Source organism: Marmota flaviventris, chromosome 8 (assembly GCF_047511675.1).
Source record: "Marmota flaviventris isolate mMarFla1 chromosome 8, mMarFla1.hap1, whole genome shotgun sequence".
NCBI lineage: Eukaryota > Metazoa > Chordata > Mammalia > Rodentia > Sciuridae > Marmota > Marmota flaviventris.
Window position 1 is genome coordinate 2,289,070 of NC_092505.1, and position 13,305 is coordinate 2,302,374.

The 13,305-nt window shown below is 41.8% G+C and overlaps 1 protein-coding gene across 6 annotated transcripts in view; it reads left to right on the plus strand.

Annotated features, from left to right (window-relative positions):
• Hsf2bp (heat shock transcription factor 2 binding protein) overlaps positions 1-13,305 on the plus strand; it is a 68,480-nt gene that overhangs the window by 52,503 nt on the left and 2,672 nt on the right. Inside the window, exon 9 of one of the 6 annotated variants that reach the window (XM_027929245.2) lies at positions 2,141-2,246. The exons of the other annotated variants lie outside the window; for them this stretch is intronic. Coding sequence (XP_027785046.2) covers positions 2,141-2,211 — 71 coding nt within the window. The 3' untranslated portion in view covers positions 2,212-2,246. The remainder of the gene's footprint in view (positions 1-2,140; positions 2,247-13,305) is intronic. 6 annotated transcript variants of the gene reach the window in all.

Below are 13,305 nucleotides of genomic sequence, written 5' to 3' on the forward strand. Positions count from 1 at the left end.
GCTGTGACAATAGGAGTTGTGATTTCCCAGCTCTTTGCATGTTGGAGTTGAAACTGCTAAGCTAAAATTTGAAAAGAACAAAGCACATGAAGAGTAGGGGAAGAATGCTCTAGGCACAAGGACCTAGGCATGTGTAGAAACTGAGGGCTGGCCATGCTCCTGCGGTGAGGTCAGGGGACCCCAGGGGGACAGCCAGGAGAAGTTAGGTGGGGCTTTGTCAGTGGGTGGAAGGCTTGGGGTTCTATCTTGAGTGCAGTGAAGCTCCTGCAGCAGGGAGGGACATATTCAGATTTCTGTTTAAAAAATTGTCATTCTGGCTATAGCAGGGCAGATGGATACGAATGGAAAGGGGCAAGAAGGCAAATATTAAGTAAGAAAGCCGCCAAAAGGCCACTGAGCCTTCTGTGTGAGGATGGGTAGCTCAGCTAGGGTGGTACCCTGGGCTTAAGGTGTGCTTGGATGTGAAGCTACAGGACTTCTGATGAGTGAGGGGACGGTTAACTGCACTTGTATCGTTGGGTGACCCTGTGCTATTTATTTACTGAGACAAGGATGGCAGTGACGAGGGGAGGAGCAAGTGGGGAGCAGCATGGAGACTTTGAGTTGTGCTTTCACCTTATGAAACCTGAGATGGCAGCAGGCTCCCAAGGAGAGCTGTCCATGCAAGTTTTTGCAGATACAAAGTCTGGAATTCCAGGGGAAGACTAGAATTGGAAAAGCAGTTGAGAGTCACTGGCAGGTGTGTGTGGTTTGAAGCCGCTCAGTAGATGAGGTCACCTAGGTAGAGAAGGGGAGAAGGATTCCGGGGCTCTAGAGTAGGTACCAGGAAGAAGAGCCGCAAGGAAGGAATACTGTGGAAATCATGGGAAAATGTGTTTCCAGGAGTCAGGGCTGCTCAGCTGTGGCCAGTGTGGTCAGGGAGGGAGAAGTGAGCAATGACAACTAGGAGATTCCTTGGTAGTCCTGAGAGGAACTGTCTCAGAGTGAGGGAATAGCAGTGTTATGGAGAATAAAGGAGCAATTCAAGGTAAGGCAGGGGTGGCAGCCACAGCAGACAGCTCCTTCTAGAATGTTCTGGGAAGAGAAGCAACAGCTGGGCAGTGACTGGAGATCGATTCAGGGTCAAAGAGAATGGTTTCCTTGCTTTATTGACTTGTTCTTTGAAGTTTGGAAGCACAGGGCTCATGTAGCTGCTGATCCAGTTCATGTTCCTGGGTGCCTCTGCAGCCTGGTGCATAGTCTCCAGTGTGGTCTGATGTGATTTAGTCTGGCCCAGAATCCACAGGTACCTTTGAAGTGGCCGACGAGCCCAGAGGAGGGAACTGCACTGCGTGTGCCCCAGAGTTCCACCATGCTCTGGAATCCCTGATAGGCACAAGTTTGATTACACTTGGAACACATTGGTCCTGTCCCAGGAAGCTTCAACAGATGAGGGGAAGATCCATTAGATTCTTTAAGTATAATTTTGACCATTATTCATTTTAGATGATTGAAAAGAATTTTAATTATTACCAGCATGTGTGAACAAAAACCATATTAGAGTGGTTGCCAAAAATTTTTATTACAATTTATTGCATCTTCTCAAGTAGGGATTGTGTGGAGTCATTTGGAACATAAAGTCTAATATATGTGCTCATAGAAATGAATTTCTCATAAATTTGATAATATTTTATTTGAAAACTGTACATAATTCATTATAATGCTTTGATTTCTTTTTTTGAAATGATGGGGATTGAACCCAGGGGTTCTTTACCACTGATTGACACCCCTAGCTAGCCCTTTTAATTTTAACTTGACACAGGGTCTCTATGTAAATAGGTGAGACTTTATTCAGGGAATTACATTGCTTTTAAATGATTACCAAGGATTCCACTAACTCCCAGTCTCTGTGAGGTACCTAGTAACATTCTCTCTCTTTTTCTTTAATGAGAAAATAAACACAGGAAATTAACTGACTTACTCATAATTAAAAAACAAATTCATGACAGAATCAAGAACAGAAAAATAACCCATCACCATTTTCAGCCAGCATTTTATAGTCCTTGTTTTATGAGGACAACCTGCTTTGTTGCTCAGTATACCTGAATAACTGAAAAGTGAATAGCAAACCAATCCTTATGTTGGGTTTCTCCACACGCAGCGTTAGGGCGTACGGGAGTCATGTGCTCTGCAGCAGGTGATGTTGTGACCCTCTGGAAGCAAGACGTTTGAGGAGACAAGGAAGAAGTGAGCATGATGCTGTCTAGGTAAAAGACCCAGCCTTCGCAGCTGCTTGTTCCTTGCCCCCAGCAGGTCCTTTGAGACAGGAGAGAGGAGTTGGCTTTAGACGCTGCAGAGACCACCGTTGTATCATTCTGTTTTGTAACAAAAGGTTCTATAAAACCCCCCTGGGGACAAGTACAGCATGGAATTTTTATTGCAAAGGAGAGCAAAAGTGGCCCAAAATGCCTATATGAATACACAATGCAAATACAGTATTTCAAACTCAGTAGGAAGAAGTTTTGGATCAGAGTGTGAAATTAGTTGAAGACAAATTTCTCAGCCACTGTTCATCCAAAGCTTAAGGGCCTAGCAAAAGTCTGTCATTAAATGGATGAAGTGCCTGAGTTTTTACTAGGTCATAATAATCCCCTTGGGGAAGAAATGCTTTATCTTTAAATTAATTGTTTCATTTAAACAAATATGTGGTTCATAACTTCTAAACTGCAGCTATCTTCTAGCTTGCTTACTATGGAACCATTTTAATGTCAGATAACAGCAGGCTGTCAAGATAACTCAGTAGATCTTTTGAGCTGCTGTTATGGGAAGAGCATTGCTGAGCTGCCTTATAAACCTTTATATTAACCATACAAACTTGAGTTAGTTTGGTGACATACTGTCCCTTCCCAAATGATCATGTTAGATAAATTTTTTTAATATTTATTTTTTTGTTGTAGATGGACACAGTACCTTTATTTTATATTTATGTGGTGCTTTGGATCGAACCCAGGACCTTGCATGTGCTAAGCGAGCACTCTACTGCTGAGCCACAATCCCAGCCCTAGAGGAATTCTTTTTAAAAGTAACTTTAAAATTAGTCCTTTGAGCAGTTAAAAAAAAAAAATCTTGATATAAAAGTCCACTTCTTTAATATATAGGAACAATTATTTTCCCTTTAAAAAAACTCATTTGTAAGCCAAAATAATTACAACTTGCAGAAATATCTTTTTATAAATGGCTTAATTCTTATGCCAGTCTATACAGAGCTATATTTTTTGCACATCTTCAGAAATTAGAGACACTGAAAACAGAGTATTTACCTTCTAAACATGAAGATACAGTCATGGCTCAAGGAACATATCAAGGAGCTTAAAGTCTCTGGAATGAAAAACTGATACTCATCATCCAGTCCATACAGTCTTATAGTATGTACACTTAACAGTCCTAGTCAGTGGAAAAAAGGGACAAATTTCACAAAACTATTTCCAGACTAAGGCATAAAAAATGTAAAAAATTTAAACATTTAATATATAGTCTATTCCATTTGGCAATGTGTAAATTATATCAAGAGATAAAAACCTATCTACAAATAGAATATAACAAAAGGAAAATGTAATTTAAGAAGTGATCTTAGGTTCAGAGCTCTTCAGTTCTTCCAAATTTGAAGATCAAAGTGCTAAAAAATATAAGAGCATTTTGAAAAACAACACAGCTAGTCCTGGATAAAGATCAGTATTTTGAGTAACATGCACCAAAAAGAATCCACTGGAAGCAATAAGTGACCCAGACATCAACGTGAAACCAATGAGGAGGCACTTGTTCTTCTTAACCAGCTGCTCCCCTAGCTGTCACTGCTCACCTGGGCGTTCAGTGCAGCACTTATCCTTCATGCTCAAGTAAGGAAAGCCAATGTGGAAACACACCACATGGGTGGGAAGCTCTTGCTTAGGACGCACCATGGTTGCATCAATCATGATCCCATCAACCTGTGAAAAACAACATGCCTGCACCCCAGAAGCCACGGCACCTCTTCTCTCACTCCAGTCCATACATTCACATCGGGCCAACAGAAGTGATCTAGGGGGCCTGCCATTTTCACTTCTTCAGCATGGATTTTTATTAAGTACTGTATTCCATTATCCTGCTCCACCTCAGCCCTCAAGAGTCTAGAGTTTTTTTTTTTTTTTTTTTAAAGAGAGAGTGAGAGAGAGAGAGAGAATTTTTTTTTTTTTTTTTTAATATTTATTTTTTAGCTTTTGGCGGACACAACATCTTTGTTTGTATGTGGTGCTGAGGATCGAACCCGGGCCGCACGCATGCCAGAGGAGCGCGCTACCACTTGAGCCACATCCCCAGCCCAAGAGTCTAGAGTTTTGAGAACAGGGTCTTCATAAATTACTGAGGCTGGCCTCAAACTTGCCATCTTCCTGCCTCAGCTTCCTGAGTTGCTGGGATTATAGGCATGTACCATGGCATCTGGCATATTAAAATTTTATTCTGCTTTATTTTAATTATATAGAATCGGGTTCCACATAGCAATCCCCAGATCCCTCCTTGTTTCTCTTTTTGTGTCTTACAAATAACTGCCATTTTTTATCAAGCATCAGGAAAAGGTTTAAGAAGCATTTCCCCAAATGACAGGCTTTGTGTGGGGGGTTGGTTTTCAACTTTGCCGCTGACTATGTTCAGGAGGATCATCTCCCCTCATTCTCCTTCAGTCTCCCTGTCCTCCAGTACAGTCATATTTTGGGTTAGGTTAGGATCCAGTATTTCTATTATTATGATTGCTCTTATTCAGAGCTGAGTCACAAACTGTTTCTTTTCCTTCCAATTTCTTGTTCCTCTCAGTTAATATTTTTCTCATTTTTTCTAGTTTTCTATGTGTTTATTATCCACTGAGCCCAAAACTCTGCACCCATTGTCTGGATCTCCTTTCGAGTTGTTTATTCACTCCAGGTTTGCTGGTGATTGCTTCTGTCAGTGGGCCACCTTGCTCAGTTGTGATCAGAGCATCCCTTGTCAACTCTCTGCCCCACGTCTCTTCCTCTTTGCCTTAGGTAGAGAAGGCCCTCAAGTACATTCTGGAAGTGAGCGTGTGGGATGTGAGATTTTGAGATGTTTCATATCTTTATTTTACTCTCACCTATGATGGTCATAGTTTGACTGTGATAATATTCTAGGTTGGATTTTGTTTTTATTTCTGAATTTTGAAGAAATCATTATTTTCTGACATTCAGTGCTATTGAATTTTGATTCAAGATTTTTTTTTTAATATTTTTTAGTTATAGGTGGACACAATATCTTTATTTTATGTGGTGCTGAGGATCGAACCCAGTACCCCATGCATGCCAAGCGAGCGTTCCACCTCTGAGCCACAACCCCAGCCCTGATTCATTCTTTACATAGTCTTTTTTAAGCTTGTAGAATCTTCTCTATTTCATTTTCTAAACTGAAATTTCACATTGTTGTGCTTACATGTGTTAATCTTTTGTGAATTTGGCTGGTAGCTGAAAGGGTCCTTTCAATTCTGGAAGTCATTTTGTAATTGTGTTATTTATTGAATTACTAGGGAGTGACTTAGAATTCCTTATTCTATTCTTTTCTTTGTACTGTTTTCCATCTCTCTTGTAGCACTACTTTAAAAAAAAAAACATTTAATTTTTAGTTGGACACAATATCATCTTTATTTTATTTATTTTTATGTGGTGCTGAGGATCGAAACCAGGGCCTCACACATGCTAGGCGAGCGCACTACCACTGAGCCCCAGCCCTTGTAGCACTACTTTTAAGACAGTTCCTCAACTGTGTTTTCCATACTTCCTAATGAAGTCTTCATTTCTACATGCTCTTAATTTCTGAGACTGCTGTTTTATGGGGGGAATGTCTTTAAAAACAGCATTCCATTCTTGCTTAGAACTTCTCTTATCTCCTCAAGGATGTTAGTTATAGCTTTAAAATTTCTATACACTTCACAGTCGCTTTCCTTTGCCTCTCTTTTGTTTCTGTTTCATGTGACAGCCACCTGTCTCTTCTCAGGTTCTGGTAATGTGAGGTTGTCTGCTAGTGTTGAAAGGGGGATTTCTAATGCCAACTGGAAGGGCTGAGCTTGTGAGGGCTCATGAACTTGCCTGCAATGTGTTTTGATGCAGAATTCATTAGGAACCCAGAGCTCAGTGTCTTTGAGTGTGTCCTTTTGGGATGGTCAGATGGTCCAGAGAGGACTTCTCCAGTCTGTATCTAGAGTATGAAGGCCCCAACCGAAAACAGCATGGAAAGGGGTAACATCGGTTAACTTATTGGTTTGTGATTACCTAATCCCTGTGTTAGCCTCAATTTTACCTGCTCCAGCAGTTCCTTCAAAAATAAGTTTCCAGTCCTATAGGGAAGGGGCAGTTGTCTAGGGGCAAGAACTAAGGAATGACAGAGAAGAACCGAACTTATTATAAAAAAAAGAAGCCATACTGTATCTTATAAATGACCTAAGTATAGAATACAGAATACATACACATACACAGGGGCAGTTGTCTAGGGGCAAGAAGTAAGGAATGGCAGAGAAGACCAGGGATCTAACTGATGCTTCTGTTGTTTTTTTATAATAAAGTTCGATTGGTGTGAGGGAATGGTGAGCCTTTTTCTTAAAGGACCTTGGGTGGGAAAGCAAAACCTTTTCCTTAGAATGGCAGCTATCACTTAAAATGGCCATCCAGTTGCTAATAATTTACGCAGGGTAGAATTTGTTCATTTGTTGACAGGTGTATGTACCATGTAATCACCACCATCATCAAGACAGAATAGTTCTGTCACCTGAGATATGACTCCTTTGTACCCCTTTGAAGTCAGCACATCCTCTAACCCACCAGTCTTGGCAACCACAGATCCTGTTTGCCATTTCTAGAATAGCATATAAACAGAATCATGCAGAGCATAGATTTTGGGTCTGTCTTTTTTCCTTAACATGATTTATTTGAGATTTGTCATGTTATTGTTTGTGTCATTTGTCTGTTTCCTTTCATTGCTAAGCACTTTTCCATTATAATAGTGGTTTACCCACTCAGTCAGTTGAAGGATGTTTTAACTATTTCCAGTTTTTGGCATTTTTGAATAAACATTTGTATGCAGTTTTTTTTTTGTAAATGTAAGATCTTTGTTAAATATAAGTTGGATTACTGAATTGTATAAGTATATACTTAGCTTTATAAGAAACTGTCAAAATTATTTTCCCAATGGATGGAACCATTCTAAATGTCCACCAGTAACGTACGAGAGTTCCAATTGCTCCTCATTCTTGCCATACTTTGTTTTGTCAGATAACTATTAATTTTAAAAAATTTTATCCATTTTGATGGGTATGTAGTGGTATCCTATGGTGGATTTAATTCACATTATCTTAATAACCAATGATGCTGAGCATCTTTTAGTGTGCTTACTAGTTGATTATCTTCTTTGGGGAAGTCCCTTTTCAAATATTTTCCCCATTTTTATTGGATGTTTGTTTTATTATCCGGTTTTCAGAGATGTGTATGTATTCTGTATTCTATACTTAGGTCATTTATACGATACAGTATGGCTTCTTTTTTCATTGCCTTAACTGTATCTTGTATCTGTATTTTTTTTTTTTTCCTTTTGTATGTATCTCTTATCTATTGGCTTGTCTTTTCATTGCCTTGTCTGTATCTTTTTTTCCCCCCCTAGTACTGAAGTTTGAACTCAGGGCCTTGTGTATTCTAGGCAAGTGTTCTACCCAGCCCTTTTTAAAATTTTATTTTGCGGCAGGATCTTGCTAAACTGTCTAGTTTACCTCCAACTCATGATCCTCCTGCTTCAGCCTCCAAATAGCTGGGATTATAGGTGTGTGCCACCACCTTAATGTAACTGTATCTTTTGAAGAGTACCCATTTAGAATTTTGATGTGGCTTACAAATTTTCTTTCCTGTACCCATACTTTTCTGTATGGTGCTTTGGTTTTATATCTTAAGAAATCTCTATCTCAAGGTCATAAAATATTTCCTTCCAGAAGTTTTATAATTTGGCGTTGGTCTTTTATTTTTTTCTGTATATAAGATAAGGTATGGATTGAAGTCCTTTGGTTTTGCATATGACTGTTCAGTTTTTGGAACCTAGAACCTAGAACTGCAGGTCCTCACACATTTTTCTTTTCTAAATTGTTTTGGCTGTGCCAGTTTATTTTCTTATCTAAATAAACTTGAGAATCAGCTTGTTTATTTCTACAAAAAAATTCTGCTGGTATTTTGGTTGGGATTACATTGAATATGTAGATTAATTTAGGAAGATTGAGGTCTTAACATTATTGATTGAATCTTCTTGTTCATAAACATGGTATATCTTCATACTGTAAACATGGTATGAAGATATTTTATCTCTTCATTTAAATTTTCTTTGAATCCTGGGCTGGGGATGTGGCTCAGGTGGTAGCGCGCTCGCCTGGCATGCATGCAGCCCGGGTTCGATCTCAGCACCACATACAAAGATGTTGTATCCGCCGAAAACTAAAAAATAAATATTAAAATTCTCTCTCTCTCTCTCTCAAAAAAAAAAAAAAAAAAGTAATGTGTTTAAAAAAAATTTTTTTCTTTGAATCCTTACATTTTGTATTTTTTAGCATTTGAATCTTATACATACAAGATTTTTACTTAAATGGTTCATGGTTTTGGTGCTATTGTAAATGGTATTTCTTAGAAGTATAATTTCAGTTTTAAATTTCTTTTTTTTAATATTTATTTTTTAGTTATAGGTGGACACAATATCTTTATTTTTATGTGGTGCTGAGGATCGAACCCGGTTCCTCACGCATGGTAGGTGAGCACTTGACCTCTGAGCCATAACCCCAGCCCCTCAGTTTTAAATTTCTGTTATGTAGATACGGTTGATCTTGTATCCTGAAACCTTGAAAAATTCAATTTGTTCTAGTGGCTTTCTTTGTGTATTCTCTGGGAGTTTCTGTATAGGCAGTCTTGTTGTTGTCAAATGAAGATATTTTATTTCTTCCTTTCTGATATATAAGCCTTCTTATGTATATCAACCTTATGGGCTGCCTTTCTAAATCCTGCCTTGAGGCAAGAATGAATTGATTTCTAGGAGTCACTCCTCTAGGCGAATTATAATCCCAGCTGGGGTCCCGATCAGGAACTGCTTCAGTGCCCATCGGATTGCAGGGGAGGTCTGATGTACCTCATCAGCATAATTTCTAGTTTGCTCCCAAACTTGCCTGCAGGAGGGTGTTTAGATAAGATCGAAGGGACATCATGGGAGGTTAAATTATATGATTGAGTCAGGTATTGAAACTCTTTGATCTATGTGGTGGAACTTGAAGTATAGGACCCAAGCCACTTTTCTATCTGTGAAAGATCTGACAAAGAGAAAGCCATATGAACCCAGATTACACTATTACACTACCACTATACCACTATTACACTACCAGCCACCTCGCGTAGAGGATGCAGAGATGCGGGTTGGACAGCGGCAGCCCATGAGCATGTGGCAGGAGGAAAGAGGGTGGAGGGACCATGGGGACAGTTGTTGCAGAGGCTTCATTAGAAAGAGAATTATGGTATGGAGAAGGAGTCCTGGGTAGGGTCTTCTGTCCCTTTGGAAGCAGGCGCAGGAGAGGTGAGAGCTAAGAGGTTGAAAAGATCCCTGATAATATTGGGATCTAGAGTGCCATTAAGCGGCCATTTAGAGTCATTGTCCAAAGGATATTGAGGCCAGATCTGATTGCACAAGTGGATAAGTTTTGTGGGGTTTAGGTCCAGGGTGAGAGAGCACTGAAAACCCAGGCCCCAAATAAAAGACCACCTATAGACTCAGTTGACAATAGGGATCAGCTGTAGCTGTGAAAGGTGCAGCTGGGGTGTCCCCAACCGCACACTAACCCTGGGAGTGCCAGATGTTTCAACGGTCATTTCCTGGTCATTTAGGTTGACCTTAGGATGGAATCCAGATAGGTGACTGGGGACGCCCAGTGACTCTCAAAGAGGGGAACGGACCAACCAGGGAACTGATCCTAGGTTTTGGCACCAAAATGAAGGGAAAGTGAGGAACGAGAGATGGGTAAGTGAGAAATCAAAAATGGAGACCAGGCAGAGACACATACCAGAGTTTGGCAGAGCTGATAAATAAAGGCTATCCCCCTATAGGAGAGAGAGGCAAAACAGGCTTGGGATCTGGGACTTTATGCATCAGGCTCAGGAATCAGAGCTCGGTGGGTCCTAAGCAGATGGTTAAGGGTTGGGTTGGTGTGAGGGAGTGGTGAGCTTTTCTCTTTAAGGCCCTTGGGCGGGAAAGCAAACCTTTTCCTTAGAATGGTGGCTGCCACTTAAGATGGCCAACCAGATGCTAAGCAGGGACCTTATAGTCTTTCTTTCCACTTTTTTCTAGGGCTGTGTACTGAGAAGGAGAGCAAGGGGCTGGGGGTGGGAAGCCCCTTCCTCTTTTTGTGTTCACTAAGCTGCAGCTGGAGTGGCCTAAGATGGAAGCTGGCTGAAGTAGCTCTCAGCTCCCTTCTCACCAGAATAGGGTGGAATGGGGAGGAAAGAATGTCAGGTGGAGTTTTATTTACACCTACCAACCGGATTGGAGCATCCCAGGGTGGGTCTGCTGCAGAGGAGTTTCTGAGGCTGGGACTTAGGTCTAATCCGGCCCCGGGGGCTTGGTTGGGTGGTGACTGCTCTGGAGATGTTAGAGCAACACACCCCTAGGGCCTGGAAGCTGCCAAATTCTGTCTGGGGTCTGGAACCCAGGAGCTTCCCAAGAATTCCACTCGTGGGGCCCAGGAGCCAATCCTCCACACCCTCTGCTGCCCATGAGCACAGCCTTCCCAGGCTTAATCCCTGAGTGTGGACACACCCTCCTGACCTGCTTCAGCTGTCCACATAAACTGCTAGACTGAAAGGGAAGCAAGCTGGACTCCCCTCTGACCTTCTGACTTGGATTCCCCTGGGTGCAGTCCTCTCTGGGCCTGTTTCACCAGTGTTCTGCTAGGTGTGCCCTAGGCTATGTGGAGGCGCTGGCTGGGACCTGACTCTGCAGCAGCAGCGGCAGCATAGCCGCCTCAAGGTGGCGCCACCAGCCAGTTGGGAAACCGAGCACTTTTCAGGCACCACTGCACAGTGCAGTCTCTGGCTCAGCTGAGTTCAGGCTGCTTTTCTGACCTCAGGTGTTTCTCTGCTACATCTGCCCGTCAGGTTTCTCTCTGTTCTCCCTCCCTCTGGGCTGAGCCAGTGCTGCCACCAGTGTGCAGCCGGCTGGGCTCCAGTGGAGTCTTCTTTGTTTAATGCACCCAGCTTTCTGAGTCTCTGAGACATTCTGAATGTCCAATACTGAATTTAGGGAAACCCCTGTTTCACCCCCCTCATCCAGAGCAGGCCTCCACTGCTTGAATCCCGAGCCACGGAGTAACCACGGCCTCCCTCTATTCTGCCATCTTGAGGCAGCTTTTTTTTTTTAATTAATGTTTGTGTGACATATGTTAATGTACTTTTACCTTTAACCTGTGTCTTTTAAATTTTTCTTGGATTTCTTATAAAAAGCATATAGTTTAGTCTTGCTTTTATATGCATTCTGTCTTTTGTTATGTTTATATTGTTTTCATTTGATATAATTATTGAAATGCAGATAAGAATGTAGAAGTATGTTTTTCCTCTTTTTTTGTCTGCTAGTGGATTATTTTAATCCTTTTTTCCCCCCTGGGTTGTTGGCTTATTACTTACATGTAAAAATATTTTTTCTCTTAGTACTTGCCTTAGGGTTGATGATGCGATCTTTAATTAGAATACCTTTAAATAATAGCATACTGCTTCAGGTGCAGCATAAATTCCTTATCAGTGTTTTCCCCAGTGTTAATCACACTTACTTACTCCTGCTCCTCAGGGTCATCTGAGTCTGGTTCTGCTGATTATCACTTGATAGACTACCCCCCTCTCTCCCAGTACTGGGAATGGAATTCAGGGCCTTGCACCTGCTAGGCAAACATTCTGTGCTGTGTCACATTCCTAGCTGTTTTTACTTCTATTTTGAGACAGGGTCTTACTGAGTTGCCCTGTGACCCTCCTGCCTGGGCCTCCTGTTTACTTGACTGCTCATTATAAGTGTTGATAAACTATTGGGCATTGTGTGTAGGGCAGTAGGGCAAGGGTTTAGCCAGCTTCTTTTTTAGAGGCACATGCAGATTGGGGAGAGCAGAGATATTCAAGGGAGAATGCGAGATGTGCCTTTGTGGTGCAGCAGGGAGTACACATCGAGGGGAGAAGCCAGGCCTTCTCGAGAGCAGGCAGTAGCCTCAGCCAATGCTTCTATACTGGGACAGATAGTAAATATTTTGAGCTCGGTGGCCACAGATGGTCCCTGTTGCACATTATTTTTTGTTTTCTTTAAAAAAAATCCCTTTAAAATTTTAGAAGTCATTCCTATCCCAGGGTTTATTACAGAAACAGGGCATTTGTTGCACTTGGCCTTTAGACCCTATTGTACCACCCTGTAGAGGAGACTGGTGTAGGTAGGTGGTGTTTACACCTGGGAATGGCCACACCTCTGTTCTGATGTCGTGTTTAGTGAGCTGGCTTTGGGTTTGGGCATTGCCGTGGTTACCATCTATTTGGCTGGAGTCAAATTCCTCTAGCCTTTCCTTGAGCTCAGGAGGAAGGCTGAGTGGTAGTGTCTTCACCCTTGGCTTGTTAGCCCTCTTTATTATCTGTGTCCCAGAGGGCCTCTTGCCATCCTTTTGCTCCTGTCCCAGGTACAGTTATGAGGTATTTGCTGGCCTGCTGAGGGAGGAGGACATGTTGTTTTGGTTCCTCTCATGGCCACTGTGCCTGTGTGGTGGGTGTTTCCCACCATCCTGTCCTGGTTTTGTGGTAACCATCCCATCCTGTGCCTTGGCAAGTAGAGAATGTTTCTCATCCTTCTCCCAGAGTAGGAGGACTCCTATGGTCTGGGCTCAGAATGGTTTCCTGCCCCTTCCTTAGGAAGGAGCAGAGTTTCTTTCATCTTCCCTCTTGTTCTTCAAGGGTGTGATGGTGTGGCAACTTTCACGGAGGGATTGTCCATCCCACTGGCTTCTTGAAATGTAGTTTTAAGAAGAAGTTGCTAGTTTTTTTTTTTTTAATTAGGTATATATGACAGCAAAATGCATTTTGTTTCATTGTACCCAATTGCAGCACAACTTTTTATTTCTTTGGTATACACAATGTAGCTTCACACCCTATGTGCAGCCTTACATGTATCTAGGGTAATGATGTCCATCTCATTCCACCATCTTTCCTGCCCCCATGTACCCCTTTGCCCAATCAAAGTTCCTCCATTTTCCCCATG